This window comes from Pteropus alecto, unplaced genomic scaffold, assembly GCF_000325575.1.
Source record: "Pteropus alecto unplaced genomic scaffold, ASM32557v1 scaffold34, whole genome shotgun sequence".
NCBI classification, from domain to species: domain Eukaryota; kingdom Metazoa; phylum Chordata; class Mammalia; order Chiroptera; family Pteropodidae; genus Pteropus; species Pteropus alecto.
The window spans coordinates 451,679-471,935 of NW_006435763.1; the positions used below are offsets into that span (position 1 = coordinate 451,679).

The 20,257-nt window shown below is 45.4% G+C and overlaps 1 protein-coding gene across 1 annotated transcript in view; it reads right to left on the minus strand.

Moving 5' to 3' along the window:
• GRIN2A (glutamate ionotropic receptor NMDA type subunit 2A) overlaps positions 1-20,257 on the minus strand; it is a 365,059-nt gene that overhangs the window by 40,369 nt on the left and 304,433 nt on the right. Inside the window, exons 10-11 of the mRNA XM_006910879.1 lie at positions 17,983-18,212; positions 10,432-10,592 (exon numbers count right to left, since the gene is read on the minus strand). Coding sequence (XP_006910941.1) covers positions 10,432-10,592; positions 17,983-18,212 — 391 coding nt within the window. The remainder of the gene's footprint in view (positions 1-10,431; positions 10,593-17,982; positions 18,213-20,257) is intronic.

The following is a 20,257-nucleotide window of genomic DNA, read 5'->3' on the forward strand; positions in this document are numbered from 1 at the left end:
ACAGAGATGCCGGATGTGCCAACCTCAGGAAGGTTAAATGAGAAAATGCAGGTAAAGTGCTGTTAACAGCACCTGGTGCAGAATGAGGACCACTAAACAACTGAGATTGAGGAGGAGGAACGGGGAAGGCACAGTAGTCGCACTGCCCGGTGGTGGGGGTTCAAGTGCAGGAGCCCGGAGTGCATACGCGTGCACTGAGCATCAGGTGGCTGCAGCGTCACCCCCGGCTGCATACACTCACTGAGGCCTCTCCCCCAACTCAGACCCTGGAGGAGAGCCTCCCCGGCCGGTGCCGAAGTCAGGCACCCATGGGGACCCAGTGCTGGGACACCCACACTGTAGCCTGCGCGAGGGTGGTGGGCTGAGGTGTCCCCCCGCCCAAGTCGCGTCCACCTGAAACATCAGAACGTGCCCTTATTTGGAAATTGGGTCTTTGAAGATGTAACCGCTTAAGGATCTGGAGATGAGACCACCCTGGATTTAGGTGGGCCCTAAATCAACGACACAGAAGAAGAATCCCTTATACAATGGGGAGACACACAGCGAGAAGGCCATGTGGAGACAGACGGGAGCGACGCAGCCGCAAGCCTAGGACGCCTGTTGCCACCAGGAGCTGGAAGAGGCAAGGAACGACCCTCCCCTAGAGCCCTCCGAGGGAGCATGAACCTGGGACACCTTGACTTTGAACTTCTGGCCTCCAGAACTGCAAGAGAATAAATTAATGTTGTTTTAAGCCGCCTGGTTTGTGGCCTGAGAAACTCCTCCGGCGCGTAACCCGATGGGGTGGGACCTGACTTTCTATCGCTCCTCTGCCTGCCTTTCTCTCAACAGAAGGAGACTGGGCTTGCCGGGGTGGGGACGGCTGATCAGGTGTGACAGTGCCTCTCCACGTGAGCTGAGGCCTTCCACAGCCTGAGCGAGCCTGGCCCCAGGAAGACATCCCGCCTCCTGCTGCTGGCTCACGACGCTGAGAGGACACAGAGCCTGATGCTTCACACCATGACCGTTTCGGCACCTGGGTCAGTGGGAACCTGATCACGGTTCTCACAGAGGAGAGAAAGGAAGCGCACTACTGAGGTTTTTGGCATCTCAGCTGCCGGCGCTGGACGAGAGCATCCAGCTCCCTGGTTCTGGTCCTGCCAGCTCATAACGAAGGGGTCCAATCCTGCCCAGAATTGCTCACTTGTCGGGACAGGCAGACGAGCACATCCCGGTAGGAAGTGACGTCGGGTCGAGTGTGAACGCTGCCTCCGCCGCTTACTTGTCCTTCGGACAAGTTGCTTCTGCTCCCTGAGCCTGTTTCCTCTTCTGTCAAATGAAAAAGAATGTCTGTTTGGCAGAGTCCAGTCGGGATAAAACGAGGTCTCATGTTCGAAGTCCCCTGCAGGGTTCAGCCATCAACGGGAAGAGGCAATCCCTGAGGAGGTGGGACCGGGGATGCGCATTCCGCTTCTCCCTCTCCTCAGGAGGACTCTCCTGGCCACGTGTACCCCCAGGCAAGGACTACATCCTTCTTTTGGTTCGTTTTCCCCTGTGAGTTCATTTCTTTTCCCCATCTCAATGGGAGGAGAAATATTGCCCGTTTTTAAATCAGTATAAGGCTTTTAAAGGAAAAAGAGACATTTTTAAGCGTGAACGAAATTGGTTCTGGGTTTTGCATAATAGCGGGCAATTAGAAACAGGCTAATTGCATGATATTATGGAAGTATTCATATTTATTATTTTAAGTTATGACTCTAAGCATGGGCTCTGGAGCAAGTGTAACCCCAGACAAGCTATTTAATCTCTTCATGCCTACCCCCTCCATTGTAAGTGGGGTCATGACAGCCACTGTCTCATCATAGGCTTGTTTAAATAAGACAATGTAGGCAAAACAGAACGAAAGGTACCTGGCACACAAGTAAACTCCCAATAAATGTTGTCTCTTAGTTAGAAATACCTCGCTTAGTTTCCAAAACAGATTGCAACAGAGTAAGGTTTAAACATATGGATAAAGCAATTCGAGTTCAGTGAAATCAGATGGGGAACGGGGACTAAGGCCTGAGGGAAAGCCAGAAGCAAACATTCAGGACATAAGCCGTCGGCAGTTGCTAACACAGGATCGTAAGTTAAGCTCTGAACTGTGTAGTAGCCCAAGCCAAAAAAAAAAAAAAATACTATAAGTCATTTCAGAAATTGTGTTGTCCACGAGATAAAAGCATGCCTTAAAAGTAAAGAAAAACGATGTGGTTCATGGCACGGAAGTCTGAGATGTGTAGGATGACAGTCTAAACAGATTGGTCTATGATAACGGTATCAGCAAGCTTTCAAAAGTAACTGTTTCCGGTAGGGCCCTCCAATGCCAGTCAAGGCATGATGAAAACGCAGAGCAGTAAAGTTAATTAATAGTCCTCCAGCTTGATGATCTATCACCTGGTCGTTCGATGTGAACGCTGTCCCACAGACACGTTACAGATTTAACTGAGAAAAGCGGAGCACAGGTTTCACGCACGCTGATTTGACATGTGTAAACATGTGGACGAATTCCCGAAGGAAATGCAGGAAGAAATGAAGAACTATGTTCAGAAGGAACTTTTTTTCCTGATTATTATGGCTAATACTTTTATTGCAGAGAATTTGTTAACTAGAAAAGGATATGGAAAAGGCGATAATCCTAACGATCTGGCAATATCTCTGATAACATTTGGATGTGTTTCACTTCATTTTAGTCTCCTTTCTTTCTCTCTTTCCTTCTCTCTCCATCTCTGAGTTTACAGAATTGAGATCCCACTTTATTTAATCCTCTCCTTTTTTTCCTATTTTTAATATTTTATGGGTGGTCTTAAAATTCTGTTACTATAGTGTTAGTAGAATTTAACAAGAAATAATCCAAGTACAAAAAAAAAAAAAAAGATGTTAGTGATTTCCTGAGCTTACATTAAGGAAAAAATTCCCGAGTCTATGATGCAGGAGCAATTATTTTTTAGCTTTGTTTGCAGTGTGGGGGTGGATCTCAGAAACCAGGCCATCGTCGGTCTAATTTTCTCTGGAGACGATGCGATCCCATTTAGGAGATCAGCTCATTGAACCCTGCTGTCTATGCCTCCTTTCAAATTTGGCAGCTGAAAGTGAGCCTTCTGAGTTTGATTCTGCTTGACTGATAAGACAGCTAATAAAACCTGCTTACATGGCATCCTTGAAAGACCCTGCTCTGCAGAGCAACTTAACTTCATTGAGGATCCTTCTGCCTTCCTGGTCTACCCGTGTCTGGGAAATTTCCATGTCCCTGGACCCGTTTCTTTTGAGGATGGAATGAGGATACGGTGATCTTATCAACTCTCAGATCAGCAATTAATAAATATATATTAGGTAATATATGTGTATCACATACAATAATAAATATGCATATATATGAATACATATAATATATCACTTCAGTCTTCAATTCCTCCCTGAGCTCCAATCTCGCATATCCAACTGCCAAATTGGCACTGCCCAGCGGGGAGGCAAGCCTAACTCCCACGCCTAATAACGCCGCCATGTAGTTACTTAGTTAAATAGCCTGTTGGGTAACGAGTTATCCTTGTGGAGCCTCAGGTTCTGCATTTCTTAAAGGGCATAATAACAGTGCCCAGCTCAAGGAATGTTGTGAGGATTAAATGAGATTATGCATGAGAAGCGCTCGGGGCTGCATGTCACATATTGTTAGGTTTCAATAAATGCAAAGATGATACGGCAACATGATGATGTTGTCCCAAAGGCACTTGCAACTTAATGTGCCCAAATCTGAACTCGTTTTCCTCCAGGCCTCCGGAGACTCCTCCTTCTTCTTCCTTGTTCTGTCCTCTCCAGGGAGAAGACCACGTCTCAGCGTTCAACTAATTAACCCCACAAAGCCCATGCTCTACCTGCATCTGAGTCACTTGAATTGCTAATAAAATCATGGATTCCTGAACCCCACGGGCTTTCAGAATTCGTGCTCCAGAACACAGGTTCCATGCTCACTCACCTCTTCCGGGAAGACAGTCAGTTCTGACACTTACAGGTAGATGTGACCACCTGCCTCCTTTTGTTTTTATAGACACATCATTGAATACAATTTGAGCTTTGCCAAAAAAAAAAAAAAAAAAGTGCTGCTTATTGGTCAAAAGACATCCCTCCCTTCTTGTCTTCTCAAACTACTCAACGTAAAGGAAATCGAAAGATACTTGTCTGTTTTCCAGCATCGCTGGGCTGGAAATTAAATCAGAGAGGAAATGGGGGGAGAGGGACCTTGAGGGCTAAAGACTGATGCTTCTCAAAGAAACCGGGACTTTTTCAGAAATTTATATACACATAATTATATGTGAAGTCAATTTAAAAAAAAAACAAAAACAAAAAACCATCGCACTGTGTCTTGAAATATTAGGCTCTTTGGAGTCCTGGGGACATTGATAGTTCACTTTAAATCTGGCATAAGTGCTATGCTTGCAGCTTTGCTCACTTGCCGCAACTTCTTGGAGAACACTGGCTTCTGATGACGGAGCATTTGTAAATCTAAATCGGTCTCCATGCATTTCAGCTTCAGTTCTCTCTTCTAGAGCGGACGTTCTAAAACCTGACTGCTATACATCAGAATCAACCGAAGAGCTTGTGGAACCCTGCTGATTCCTAGGCCCCTGCTCCCAGAGATTCTGATTCTGTTGGCTCGGTGGGGTTCAGGATCCACATTTTTATTAGCATCCCCACTGATTCAGATTCAGCCTAGGGTTTGAGAAACACTGGTCTAGAAATCTGGGGTCATGAACAGCTCATCTATTCCTGAAAAATCCTATCTCTGTCGACGTTTGCATGTCAAACCTTATTTTCTCTCTGATTTATCTGATAATTTCTGGAATGCCTTATCTCTGTGTATTATAGAATTCAACTAACAATGAAACTGAACGACTTAAGTTTCAAGTTTCTCTCTGCCTATGCTCTTCTTAAAGCAATTTTGGATCCCAAAAGTTATACTCTGTCCCAATAAAATGTGTTTATTGAACGCCTTTAGAACAGTACCTCTCAAATTTTAGCATGCATCAAAATGGAGTGGGAGACGGGAAGGAGACAAAAGAGAATACTTGTTACAATGCAGGTTCCTAGGCTCCATCACTGGAGAGAAGGGTCTATGTTGGGCCCAGATACTTGCATTTTAACAAGTAATCACGGAATTCAGGTACAGGTTGTCTGCTGGCCAGGTTTGGAGATGCCCAGCTTTGGAGCATGATTCCAAATCATCTCTGTAAAACTGACAGCTGTTTATACGTTTATAGACGTGGTCTGTCTGGAATTTTGAATTTTGGAAAATTTTAAATATGTGTTCAAGTGTTTGAAACAAATAAAAGAATCTCAGAACTATTTCAGAGATCAAAGAATCCAGCTCTTTCACTTTTTAGATGGGAAGACTGAGGCTCAGAGAGGTGACACAGTCTGTCCAAGGCCACAGCTAGCTAACGATAGAGGTGTGACTCAAACCAAGCTGGGACTGTCATTCAAAGCTCCTCAAACCCAAAGTTCCTCCTGTGTTCCAGGTTCTCTCAGGAAGTTACACTCTATAAAGAAGCCTCTCCCTTCCAACGACCCTGGAGTATGTGCATGCACCTTCCATAAGCAGCAGACGGATGCTGCTGAGACTTGTGGGTAGAGGATCAAGACCCGACAGCTCAGTTACATGCTCTGGCTGTGTACATCAAGACTCACTGGATTTTAGGCTATTAGGGGTGTCCTGCGGTTACCAATTCAGGAGTAGACGGGACACCTCCCTCTACCTTCCAGAGGGACGGAAACTTCTAGAGATGCTGCACATGGTAAAGGAGGGAACATTTATTTTTTTTAAAGCTGGGTGGTGGGTATGTGAAGAGTTCATTTCATTATTTATTATTCCTTGAACAGTATACCCTCATGATATTTGCTCTTGTAAAATTGTTTTATGATATGTCATGCCTTAATATAATGTATTTCCTAATGAAAAATTGAAAGGGGACACAGGATGTAAGAGGGAAGAAAAAGGCCATCAAGTGTTGAGTAGACACTTGAAAGATGGAAGTCTTGCAGTTGGAGCTGAGCAGACATGATCAATCCAGAGTCAGATCGTGTGCAGTTCTGCAGTGGCTGTTCTCAAATTTGGGTTCTCGTCATCATCTGAGGAGCTGGAGTCCTATCTCACACTCTACACCCAGAAAAGCTCCAAATATCAGAAACGCAACCAAACTAGAGAAAAGCAGGAGAAAGTTATTTTGTAACCTCAAAGTTATGAAGGACTTTTGAATTACGACTCAAAATTCAGAAGCCATAAAAAGAGGTTGATAAATTTGATGACAAACAAATAAAAATCTGCATGGAAAAAAAATATCATCCCAAGGCTCAAAAGACAAACAAGAAAAATTAGGGAAACATTTGTAATCATACCACAAAAAGGTCATTTCTCTATAAATTAAGAAAAAAAGCAATGAACCAACAGAAAAAATAATGTTTTCCAAAAAGAAATTACAGAAGCCTCTTAATTACATATGAAAATATGGTGAAATTTACTGATAATAAGAAAAAGTGCAAATTAAAATACATTTTGGCACATGTTTTACCTATTATGATAGCAAAATTTTATAAGATTGATGAAAATCTATGCTGGCAAAGACTTTGGGGAGACAGGCACTCTTATACATTGATGAAGTAAAGGTGAATTTCCTTTGGAGGGAAATCTGTCAATGTCTGTCAAAAGTAATTACGTGTAGTCTGTCACCCAGCATTCCAAGAAATTTCTTCTATGCTGCATGTGACACTCACACAAGGATATTCATTGCAATGTAGTTTGCAATAGCCAAAGATTGAAAACCACCTAAACCCTTCAATAGGAGACTGACTAAATACTGCATGGCACATTAACACAATGAAAGACTATGAATCTATAAATGATAATTTTGTAGCTGATAGAGAAGGATCTGGAAAGATACACAGGAAACTAGTAAATAGGGTTACTATGGGGGGGTTTCCAGACAGATCGAAGGAACTGTGGAAGAAAAGCTTTCTATGGTTTATCCTTTTATGTAATACTTTTTGATTTTTGAACTATAGAGATTATTTATTTGAACTTTAGCTTGATTAATTTAAACAATGACCCCCCTCTCGAGGCGCCTGTTAAACACGTCAGCGGTTTCCCCAGCAGCAACTCCACTGAAGTGGAACCCCTAGATAGGAGCACTGCCCCCTCCTGCTAAGGGTTAGGGGACTTACTTCTTCACAAAGACTCACACTCCTTTATCTCTGGTGTCTGAGTTTAAAGTAATAGTGCAAAGCACCCCCTCAGGGGAGATTTAGTCTAGGGTAAACCCACCATCTGCCCAAGTTTGCTAAAATGGATAATTATTATTACACGGTTTCCAGAAAACAGTTTGTACAATTTCTGGCCATGGACAGTTTCCATTTATCTTCTCCTTTTTGTTTGCATTATTTAAAAAAAGAAAAGAAAAGGAAAAAAAAAAACATTTTGTGGGTGGCAGATGGATAAAAAGGGGGTGAGCCAGGCTTCAAGCACTGTTTCTAACCATTGTCATCCATGTCTGCACTTACGGTCTGTCAAAAGCAACATTATATGTTGATGAAAAGACCACAGTGGAAACAAACAAACAACGGCCACACCCATGGCTAAGATGGAAAGTCATAAAAAAATGTCTTTTCTGATAGCCACTGAAATTGAACATACATTCTATAGCTTAGCCATTTCGGTCTTAGGTACACACCAAAAGAAATGCACTCACTTGTGCAATAAAACGCAAGTGTGAGAATGTCCTCCGAAGCGTTGCTCATCATAAAGAGCCCCGAATGGGACACTCCGCAAATATTCGTCAAGATTAGAGGCGCTAGATGAACGTGTGGCACGGCCCCGTGACGAAATTCTCTCCAGCAACGAGGATGAAAGAAGCAGAATGGCATGCAACAATGTCATAAGCAGAATGCAGAATCAAAAGAAGACAGATAAAAAAGAAAGCATATGGTATGATTTTAAAGTATATGTTAGAATAACAGGCCAAAAGAATCTACGGCTTTAGAAGAGAGGATGATGGATGGAAGATAGTGACTGGAAGAGTGTGTGGTTGGGAGGGCGGGACGTGTTCTGGGGACTGGTGACATCTTGTTAACTGACCTGGACAGTCAGTTTGTACAAAATCATCAGGCAGTACATTTCATATTTGCACATTTTCTGCATTTTTGTTAGCTTTATAAAATGTCTTTAAAAAGCCGTTCCAAGTCAGAATGAGTAGTGTGTCAATGAATTTTGGACAAGAAATAGACTTAGCTTCTAAATAAATGCCGTCCTAGCCCCTACTGAGATACAAAGAGATTCCAAAGGGACTGAACGGACAGATGCTATCAACCAAAGCTCCTGGGAAATTACGCAGAGAACTGGGCTTGATGGTGGAGAGGGGACCCCTCCATCCCGCCAGATGCAAAGAAGCAGCAATGGGCCTGCAGAACAACGAGAGGGAGAGGCTGCGGGTTTGGGACAAAGCACTGCAATCACCGTTCACTTGCCAGAAATCCCATGGAAGTTAACTTCCAGATGAGCGAAACGTTCCTCATTGATCGTCTCCTTCATTTAAAACAGAATCATTTTCAGTGGAACTCTTTCGCAAATGCATTTCGTACATCCTGATATTTTGAAGAGTCCACGGAATAGAATATAACATTTACACCAAATAAGAACGCTAACCATTAGGTCCTATCTTTGTGCTGGGCAATTTCCGAAATGCTTTCCAGCAGATTTTTCTCTCTTAATCCTAACAAAACCCCGATGAAGCAGGTGCTATTATCATTCCCACTTTACGAATGAGGCTGAGAGCAATGAAAAGACTCTCCGAGTTCATACGACAAATAATGACGGGGGAGGAGAAGCACACTGCAGCTCCACAGGGCAAACCCCTAACCACGGTGCCATCTTTTCTTCTCGGCTTCAGTCATTTCGCGGATGCTACACGGGCCGATGCCAACACATAGACGAGACTATTAGCCGTACCTGTAGAGAGGCTGACTTCTCATTGCTTTTTCTCTCCATGTTTCCTTTCTCCTTCATCAATGTTATACTGTGAGTATTCACATAAAGCTACACACCAAAAACTTCTACCCAAAAATCAGATAAAAATCAACAGCGTGCTGTTTGTACCACTTTAAATAAGCTCTCAATCTCCTTAGATCTTTCTGTTAAAAAAAGAAACAACTGGCCCAAAATGGAGTCGCCCGCGTTAAGTCTCATATCAGCAAACCAAGACTTAATTGCAGTTTCAGCTTCTCCTAGGAAAGTGACCTTTAACAAATTAATCTGGAATTACCTGGTCAGCGGTACTGAGGAAGTACGCCTGACTACCCACCGCTCCCTAAAGAAAAGTCACCTTGCCTGAAATGACCAGCTCCTTGCTAGAAACTTCTTTTCCTGCCCCCTTCTGCCTCTAAAAGCCTCCCGTTTCGTACAGCTCCTTGCAACAACTTTCTACTTGCTAGATGGGATGCTGCCCAATTTATGAATCATTGAAAAAAACCCAATTAGATCCTGAAATGAACTGTGGGGGTTCAGAACAAGTCACCCCAAGACGTGCCACGCTGGCATGCAGATTATTTTGAGCTGAGAACAATCAAGGCTCAGAAGGCTCAGGAAGAACCTTTGTCGTCCCCACCTTACTGCTGAAAAGAATTAAAGATAGAGAATCTGCTCCAGGAAGGAAGACTCCTCAGAGATAACTAGTTTAGAACCAAGTGTGGTAGCCCGGGGCAGGGCGGGGCAGGGGATGGAGACCAAGCAAAGCCCCTTCCATCATGGTCCTCCTGTGTCCTGTTGTTTTAAGGTGGCCAGGCAAACATTCATTTACTAAACGTGTACTCTTTTCAGCCCCTCGTAAATTGCCTGACTTCTCTTTGAAGTCCTGGCCCCTTCTTCCCATTCCTGAGTCCCCAGTGGCATCTATTCCTCATTTTGACTTAACCGTCTTTGGAATTTCCATGCTTATGTGACTTCCCCGTGTGCGTCTCCTCTTCATCCGCCCGATGTCATTTTAATTATTCTGTCAGCCGGAAGAACGAAGAGGGAAACGGGAACGTTTTCCCCCATTCCAACACAGTCAGTCGAATTTTGTTTTTTAACATTTCTATTTGGCTAAAATATCCCGTGGAGTTGGACCAACTCCTTTATCAGTTTAAGAAACCCCACTGGTTCTCTGCATTTCAAAGCGTCCTGGATTTGCTTTTCCTTAACACAGCTGGGAAGGAAACCTGCGATGCTCATCAGATTAGCAAAAGCAGCCCTAACCGGGGTCCATCTTGACTGTACGGCTCCCCAGAAAAGACGAAAGTGGGGGCAGATAAGCACCGAGGCGTGCAGAGAGCCATTTACTGAGAGGTTTATCAGCTAGCAGGCCTGCGGAGAGAAAGAAAGCCCCATCTTCTTACCCTGTTTTCAAGCTGACCAAGGCGTCCTCCACTCCCTTCTGATTAAATTTGGTCATGTACTGATGCATGTAGGGGTAGTTATTCCGGATGTTTCTTTCGGTGCTGCCGTTAGGCACCGTGCCGAATCGAAAAGGTGGGGAATAGTCGTGGGGTCTCTGAAACTGGAGAGAGAGGCAGAGATAGACAGACAGACAAAGAACAGAAGGAGGAGGAGAAAGAGAAGTCAGTCATCATTCTGTCTCATGTCAGGAGTTACACAAATGCACGCATTAGCACGGGACAGCAAAAACACGTTCATTTTTGTGCTTCCTTTCCACTTCATCACATCTTCCACTGGTCTGTGAGCTGCAGGAGGTCGCAAACAGTGTCTGTCTTGTTCTGTACTGTCTGTGCCCAGCACATACTGGCTGAGTATGCAATAGATATTGCTGGATTAAATTTTTTGGTACCTTTATCGAGACCAGCCTAGTAGAAGGCACTGAGGAACTGGCAGTGCTCAGGAAATGCTGATTGAGCTGCAATCAAGGTATTATTTTAGTTCAGTTCATTTATCTACCTTATGATGAAATTGTCTGTGATCTCCACCGATCGCTCTCTTCTCTCTGAACTCCTTTTACAATGACCTTCACCTCACTCAGAAAATGATGGAGGGGCGCAGAATTTGCCACCCCAAAATACGCCTCTTTGGCATAAGGATTTGGGGGGATGATTATTTTTTGAGAAGGCACAGACACAGGAGATGCTCTGAAAACCAGGTAGAAGTTACTCTTTTGTGAGAAGCATTTACATTTATAAGGGACATCTCCATCTGTAAGGGCGTCTTCCTCTGGGTACCAGGAAGTGAAGGGTGACTAACTCTCCGAAACTCTTATCAATGGAGAAGGCAGCTGACTTAAGTCTGCATAACAACCTTCCCCTCATTTACTTTGCTTTTCCTGGCAGCCTCCCATCACTGGCCTCACCTCAGCATCTTTTGGTATTTAAGGTGGCTGCTTGGGTCAGTTCAGGAGTTACTTATTGTTCCTGAGTATCTCCCATGTATACAGGAGGGATACATGTTATTAAACTCCTTTTTTTTTTTTCTCCTGTTAATCTGTCTTTTACTACTGGGGCATGGGAGTCTCAACCTGGAACCTAGAGGGTAGATGAAAAATTCTTTTTCTTCCCCTACAATGTTTCTATGTTGCCATTGACTCTTTCTCACTCATTCATGCACATGTACCTGCAATACTAATTGGGGGCCTAACATATTTCAGGCATAATGGCGGGCTCCATGAACGTTTGTTGAGCTGATGTCCCTACTAGCCGTTAGCTTCCTGGGGTACCCACGTCTCTTATGGCCCTCTAGTCTCCATAAAGTCTCACTGCCCATGCTCTACTAGTCTTCCATGGTTGGCTGTTATTATCCACAACAACTTCAATGTTTGGGGCAACCCAATCCGATTAGGAGTCAAGGGAAATGGATCTGAGGCCCCAAAACGCAATTAAAATCTAGAGGCAACACAGGGCAATGGCTATGAGTGTGAGCACAGGTTCACAGGCTGCAAAATCAGGTTCTATCATTTACAAACTGTACGAACTTAGATACATCACTTCACACGTCCTCCATTTATTTTCCATCTGTAGAGTGGGAAACAGACCTCCTTTGTAGGGTCAATGGGAAGATCTAAAATTATAACATTTGTCAAGTAATTAGAATGGTACTTGGAACAGGGTATCAAAAATAAAACTATTATTATTTTCATTTTTACTGTCATTATGAGCCAAAAAAAAAGGGCGGGGAGGGGAACCAGGGCCTCGATTTTCTGTGAAATGTAGAATTCTGAAACTAGAAATTGATGATCATAAAACCACAAGCTAAGGTCTGAACTCCATTGCTGCTCAGAAATCATGCTAGTGACACCATCCTCTGTTAGAAGTGCCGATCTTGAGACCCGGAGAGGGGAGGACACCAAGCAATGCCATGGCAGAACCAGGACTGGAACCCAGAGGTCTCGTGAATTTTCGGTGAAATGTAGAATTCTGAAACTAGAAAGTGATGATCATAAAACCACAAGCTAAGGTCTGAACTCCATTGCTGCTCAGAAATCATGCTAGTGACACCATCCTCTGTGAGAAGTGCCGATCTTGAGACCCGGAGAGGGGAGGACACCAAGCAATGCCATGGCAGAACCAGGACTGGAACCCAGAGGTCTCGTGACTTCCAGGACAGTCTGCCCGCCGAGAATTACCAGAGACAGCATCTGAGTTTACCCAAGAGTCAGACCAACTGGAAACGTTATTCATTCATTCATTCATTCATTCATTATTTATTTTAAAAATTCAGACTCACCCTTCCTTCCATTGTTAATTAAAATTTCTGGTTGAAAACCATTTCCCCTAAATTAGGCATGCTGCTGCCTCATTAGCAGCCATGCTGGACTTGAGGGAAGTGGCCAGACGATGTCCAAATGAGATCCTCCTGCAGGACGCCTTGTGTTGTGTGTGTGTGTGTGTGTGTGTGTGTGTGTGTGTGTGTGTGCACGCATGTGTATACAACAAAATGCTCTTGAACTCACTCCAGCAAGCGGCGCCTCAACTCATCACGGAAAGAGGAGGAGGGCCCAGCCTAGGGCGTCTGCAAGGCAGCTGCCTGCTCAGGAAGGGAGGCGACAGCTCTGTCCCTAAGTCTAGCTGCCGCAGCTGCCACTCCAACATCCGGAGACTTCCAGAGATGGGCCGTGTGACGTGCTGCCTCCACTTCACCCCCAGCTGTTGCAGAGGAGCCCAAGAGCTCTTCCAGATTCCCTTCCTCCCTCTGGTTTGCACGGCGACAAACGCTCAGCCTCCGTGATGAATTTCCATACTTCTGTGGCCTTGATTATACCATCGCCCACACAAAATTCAGCCCAGCATCAAGATCCAGGAACCTTTTCCATTAGACTAAAGGCTGTCAACCGTTTTAAAGCATGACTCACAATACATTTCCCATCGCCACCTTATACACACTCAACACATACACACACACACACACACACACACACACACACAAACACACACGCCACTTCACAGTACTCGCTCTTTCCACATGCCATATACTCTGATGTCATCGATTACGTTCTATTTTTTGAATGGTTACATCCCTTAAATTAATTTCATGGCTCACTAAAGAGTCACGATCTACAGTGTGAAAAATAGGTAGGGGCGAACTTGACTCATCTCTTGAGTCCCAGGTCCTAGCATCGAGGACACACTCTGTTTCTTACAGAAATAATTTCTAGTGCGACTTTCTTCCAGAGAGTTCCGTGTGCAGGGATAAAGAAACATGGGCTTTAGCGAAGGAAGGGGTGGTGCAGGGGTTTCCACGGCCAGCAGGACTGCAGAGCGACGGAGCCACGATGCCCGGGGTCAGTGGAACTCGTCACAGTCACGGCTTCTCTCTGTCAAGGCTGCCTTCACTATTCATGTTCACTGGCCCCACTTGGCCTTGGGCTTGGAGTTCGGCTTGTCATCTGCCACTTAGGAATGCAGTCACTTTGGGATATGCTTAAGGTCTCTGGGCCTCATTTTCTCTATCTATAATTTGAGGAGTGCTTTTGCAATTAATCATAGAGTGCTTAAAAGACTACCTGGCATCTGCGTGCTTGATACTCATCGCTTCATCACCTGTGGTTAACCAGAGTGACTTAAGCCAAATAATAGAGCTGGTTTCCTTCCAATTTGGAGAAGAGAGGACTAGAGGATTATATTCTAAATTTTTTTTTCCATTCAATATGTGGATCGGTCTGAAAATCGTCCAAGTGAATAAAACATGGCAAGCACTTTATGATAGAAGAAGCAGAGATGCAAGTCTGGGAAATAAATTGTTTAGGGAAAAAATGGCAGTTGACCAGGACATTCCTTCGTTCCTCTTATGAACCCAACCTACGTGTTTATTTAAAATATCTGTCTTCTGCGGCTGTAAATAAGGGACACTGGCAACTGGGCCCCTGTCTCCAGTATGGTCTTCTCCCGCTGGTGAAGCTCCACGTGCTTCTAGATGTCGGCTTCAAACAACTGTGGCTCTTAGGAGGGAGGAGAGGCTCGGAGGCCTCCGTTCAATCAACGGCCTGCCTGGTGGGCCAGGACCACCAGCGGTGCCACCACAGTGCCCAGACACAGCGTGACTCTGCGAGAATAACACGTTCATGGGCTCATCTCCCTGGGGCAATTCTCAAATTCCCTCCGTTGCTGTCACAAAGAGCCAACTTAGCGCACTAATGTTTTGGACTCCAGAAGTGAGGACCGGTTCGAATCAGGCAGTGATGATGATAATGAGGAAGAGGAGGGAGATGAAGAGAAAGGAGGATGGGGAGAGGCAGCAGGTTATTTCTAATCGTCATATCGACCTTGCCGGAACGGTATCAATACCCCCCTTTATTAGGAAACGAAGCCTTGGGGATCCTGACACATCGAAGGCCATACAACCATTAAATGGCAAGGTTGGGATTTGAACCCAGGTCCATTTGACCCCAAAGAGGAAACTGGCTCTTCCCACTACATTAATCTGCCTTCCAGAGATGGGTTTCCCTGCCACAGCGATGCCCAACGTTTCGGAATTCCAACTTTCCTTTAATAATTCCTAGGGGAGCATCTGCCAACGAATCCACCTACTCGCAATTTAGACCCAGCCTCGTCTGAGCACATCACAGACAAAGCACTGACACTGGAAACGGCTTAGAGTATCGTAAACTCGAATTGGTATTCATGATAAAAGAAAGGAAAAAGAAACAGCACTTCTGTACAGTATTAAAATAAATGGATTCAGTACAGATTTTTGTTTTGCGAACTTTCTTGGTGTCCCTGCTATTAATCTACTGGGAGCATTTGGCTTATTTACTCCCGGAATTTTGCCATTTATCTAATTGTATCAAACATTTAATTACGAGAGCCATGTGCTTGCTGCTCACGCTCTGAGCTTGGAAACTGAGCTGTGTGTCATCAGGATGTGGTATGTGCGACTAGGTGTTCCCAAATCAGAGGTCGGTCAGATCATTAGTGGGGCTAATTAGCTGTCCCACAAGCGGTCATGTTATTTAGACCCAAAAGTATATAGTGAGGGATTTCTCCCTAGCCTTTGAAAACAGCAACAAAATGCAGAATATGCTGCTGATTATTTTCATCCAGCACACGGCTCCCTCGTGCTTCCACTGCACCTCCAGCCGCTGCTTCTAGAAAGTGTACTTTTTGCTCCCATCCCATGACGGACGCGTGTAACAGGGCTTTGTGTCTCCAGGGGACTTCCATAGGCTCCCAGGCACCTCCGCGTTTGCAACCTCCTTCCATCCTCACTACGCCTGTGACTCCCAAGCTCACAGAGAGGAGTGAGAGGCGCGGCAAGGCTGCAGGGCCGGGAGGTGTCACACAGCCTGTGTGGCCGAGAGGAGATGGGAACTGGCTTTCCCAGCGCCGAGGGCAGGGCTTTCTCCGCTGCCTCACAGACGCCATAAGCCAACAGTCGACCCTGAGCCGAGGAAGTGGGTGAACATGATTCATTAGGGAAGGGCTCCAGCAGACACCAGGGAGGGAGTGGGGGCAAGTGGTCAGGGAATGGGAGGAAGGAGCCGAGGGTGTAATCGTAGGCAAGGGCTCAGCCTCAGCCTGATGCCACGGGGAGCTCCGGAGAGTAACCTGTAGCTGAGTTTGCCCTGCCTAGAAGCCATGGAGCAGAGGGCTTTTGCGCTGTCACAGTGGTTAGGAGTTGCTTATAGGTGACAGAAAAGACTGGGAGAACTTAAATTCCCAGGCATTAGGGTTCCAGCGCCCGAGGCTATCATCCTGTGACGACTCCTGGCACGAGCCTTTGATAGCGAAGCTGGGGCTGGGCACGCAGAGCTGGAAAAGGGATCCCAGGAGACCGCAGAGGGCTGCCTGCAACGTCCCACAAACCACGCATCTTCTCATTCAATTAACAAGTAGGAAATGGGAGCCTCCTAAGTCTAGGTAACTGGATCACAAGTACCTCCCTCTTCCCCCACATCCATTTCAATCTCATCAGTTTTAGCTCCTTGATGACACTTATTCTGCCTGAAATTTTCTTCTCCGTTTATATTTACTTGTTTGTTGTTATTTCTTCCTACTAGAATTTAGTTTTTTTCTGGGAGCTCCAGCTCAGGCTGCCAAGGAAGTGGCCAGCAAGACCTGTTTCAAGAGGTGATATTTTCCTTACAAGTCAAGGACGAGTCAGCCACGAGAATATGAAAGGAAGAACGTTTGAGGCAGAGGACACAGCAAGTGCAAGGGTACCGCGTTAGAAATAAACTTGGAGTGTTTAAGGAACAGAGAGTGGGCCATCGAGAGGGAGAGGAAGGGACACGAGGGGTTGGCCAGATAATATAGGGCCTTGTCCCCATGGGTTGTAAAGTGGCATTTACTCATGCTACACTGGGAAGCCACCAGAGGCCAACCACTCCCGAGGGTGATGGCGCTTTTGTGACAGATCCCAACCCATTATTATCTCTCTGTACCTCTTTTGACCACAGCAGATAACACAGACAAGCTGGTAAGGCTTTTTTTCACGGGCTGATTTTCTATTCAGTAGTTTGTTGATGGATGCTGAAGGCACATGTGTAGACTTATGTCAACAAGACATGAGAGTGAGATTTCACACAGAGAGACAAATTATCCCCAGACAGGAGATGAAAAATCTTTGCAGTGGTGCAACCCCGACACTGCTGAGCTTAGCAAGTCACGATTTACTTCCTGGATCCAGAATTTCAACAGCAAAAATGTTCTCAGTTTACCTCTTTCCTTCCTCCATGCGCATTTCTGAAGAGCCACTCACACACCAGGACCCTCCTTAAACTTCGGTGGAGAGCACAGGTGTTTACACTCCCACCTTACTGAAGTAAGCGCAGACCCACGGGGGCGCTGCAGGTGTGTCTGAGTAAAAGGGACCAGTGGAGAAAGGAAAACTCTGCTCCTTTCATGTCCCTTAAAGACATTTCAGGTGGGTTGGGCCTGCTGACTTGGGGGCTGAATGGCCACATACTAAAAAGGGGCTGTCATCTTTACCTCTGGGTAGGGCTGAGAGATGACTACCCCCCCACCCCATGTTATTTATGAGGACTCCAAGGCATGGTGTCCATAAAAGATTCCTTGAGGTCTCAGAACCAGGAGAGACCTACAGCCTAGAGCATCTCGCTTCACCCCAAGTTTCTCCTCATCCGGCCCAGTGGATCGTCCTCAATATCACACTCTCCTTGAGAGGGTGAGCTCCAGCCAGAGCTAGAACATTCCCTGGGTCACAAAGCCTCATCGCCAGCAGAATCACGTAAATCCGAGAGATGGCCACTTGGGGAAACTATGCTTCCAAATTAGATCTGGAATCTTTTAGAGTTGGGAGAGGTAAGCTTACGGTTCTGTTCCTAAACTTTTTAGAAATGAGCCAATTTAAGAGAAAAAAAAAAACGTCTTCTGGTTTGTGCTTTAGAGTTGATGAGTTTCGATGACAGGAGCCCAAATCACTCCCTTCTGAGGGGCGAGCATTTCAGATCAGCTCCCCAGGCAGAGATGAAAGCGAGGTGATCTTACCTTTTTGTCACTGAGGCCGGTCACTTGGTCCACAAATTCCTCCTGGATCATGAAAGCCGCCAGATTGGCCGTGTAGCTGGCCAGGAATATGACAGCAAAGAAGGCCCACACGGACACCATGATCTTGCTGGTGGTGCCTTTAGGGTTCTGGACAGGCACAGAGTTGTTGAACACCAGGCCCCAAAGGAGCCATATAGCTTTTCCAATGGTAAAAGAAGGCCCGTGGGGTGCTGCGAATGACAGGAAGATACGCTCAGCATTTTCGCAAGACGCTCACTTGTCAGTGTTTACTAACTACGCGGTGGCCAGCGGCAACATTGAAGGTTGCCAGTGGGTGGACATGCATCCCAGTGTCCCATCACTGCCCCAGAACCAGAGCCACGAAACTCCCTTTTTCCTTTAAAAATTAGCATTCTTCCCACATTTCTATTTAGCTGGATTTTTGCCACGTTTCTTAAAAAAAAAAAAGGAAGGAAGGAAGGAAGGAAGGAAGAGAAAATGATTATGCAAAATGTGGGTTTGCATGAGAAGTAGTGTTATGACCTGTTTTAAATTTGGATGTGATTTCCATTTGGGGGAGGCGATCTCCTCGGAAAACGCAGCGAGAGCCTTGTAAAACCGGGTGTGTGTGGCGGGGGGGCTGCTTCGGTATTCACCGGCTGCGCTGTCGCACAAGAGCCAGGCAGTTCAGAGGGACTGGTGTTTGGTATTCTAATACGATTGTCTGCAGCAGTTGCTCCTGTTCAAATTCGGATGTAAAGTGTGCACAGTACGGGAACGAAACCAAACTAAAACCCTCTCCAAATGGAGACATCAGGGAATGGGATGACAGAGCTTAATTCTTAGGACACTTCACAGACGGCAGGTATTTGGTTGCAGGGTCATGGGCTATGAACTTCGATGTCACAGCACTGTCCCCCCTCATTGTGCCCTTGCAACAACTTCGTGTCCCTCTGAAGATTCTTAAATGTGCCTTGCAACAGATTTAATTAAAGAGGTGTAACCAAATGGCAAAATTTATTGGGTTGAGGAATATGCAGGCTATAAAATGCACGCATTAGGGCTTTCAAGTCTATTTTGCACAAGGGGAAAAAAATCAATGTATGTCCCCATCTGATGGTAAAAAAGAAAAGGTCTTCCTTTAACAGAGGTTAATTTTTATGTCATTCAAGTAAATGAAGATATGAAAAAATGATCTACTTAGACCTCAGTTGGAGATATAAGCAGAGTAGGCAATAAATAAAGTGGCAGAAGTGAATTCTGATGGATAGAAGTTAGAAGTCTGGGCAGGGAGCCTAGGAGAAGCATGCTTTTCGCACGTTGGAGGCCAAACTCAGGCCACAGCAATACTTCTAATATCCATATACGACATAAAAAGAGAAGGCAATTAACTCTGCTCTTCTCAAGCTCAAGTTCTCCTATTCCTCTTTGTCCAGTTTTATGATCTTCTGGGCTTATTCCCAAGAGGCTGAGAACTCTTAAGAAAAAAATAATGAGGCTCCATCCAGTTAACTTCATGAACTACTTCATATAATCAGGAGTGCATGTCGTTCAGAAGTGACAGCTATTTCGGAATCAGAAACAGGCAGTTGCAAGGGATCTGTCCAAGGCTTTGGGGAATTCCTGATTCATGAATACGATTACTAGGCCATATTATTTCCCCCATAAAGTCCAGTGAAATGAAACGGAAAACCATTTTGCACAAAGAAGCAAGTAGCTGTCGTTTCCTGAGAGTTTCTGCATGCAGTTGAGCAGGAACTAGGAAGCCTTGTAACAGAGAGGCTAGAAAGTTTACCAGCTGGATTCCTTCTTCCACAATTGTCTTGAGAGATTAGCCCCGTGACGGTTCACACTGTCCATGTTTCGTCCCCTCTCTTCCTCTCCATTGTATTTTGAAGAAAATCTGAAACGCTCACTGCGGTCGACAGCCTATCTATCTTCCTGGCCTCATCTCACAACCTCACTCATTCATATCGCTGTTTCTTGAACATATCACGATCGATTCTGCGCCGAGGCCTTCGTATGTGCTGTTCCCCCTGCGGGGAATGCTTTTCCCTCGGTTTTTCACATGACTGAATCCTTCCTATCCTCCAGCTCTCAGCTTAAATGTCATCTCTTCCCAAACTCTTTCTCTTGAACATCACGATCGATTCTGCGCCGAGGCCTTCGTATGTGCTGTTCCCCCTGCGGGGAATGCTTTTCCCTCGGTTTTTCACATGACTGAATCCTTCCTATCCTCCAGCTCTCAGCTTAAATGTCATCTCTTCCCAAAAAC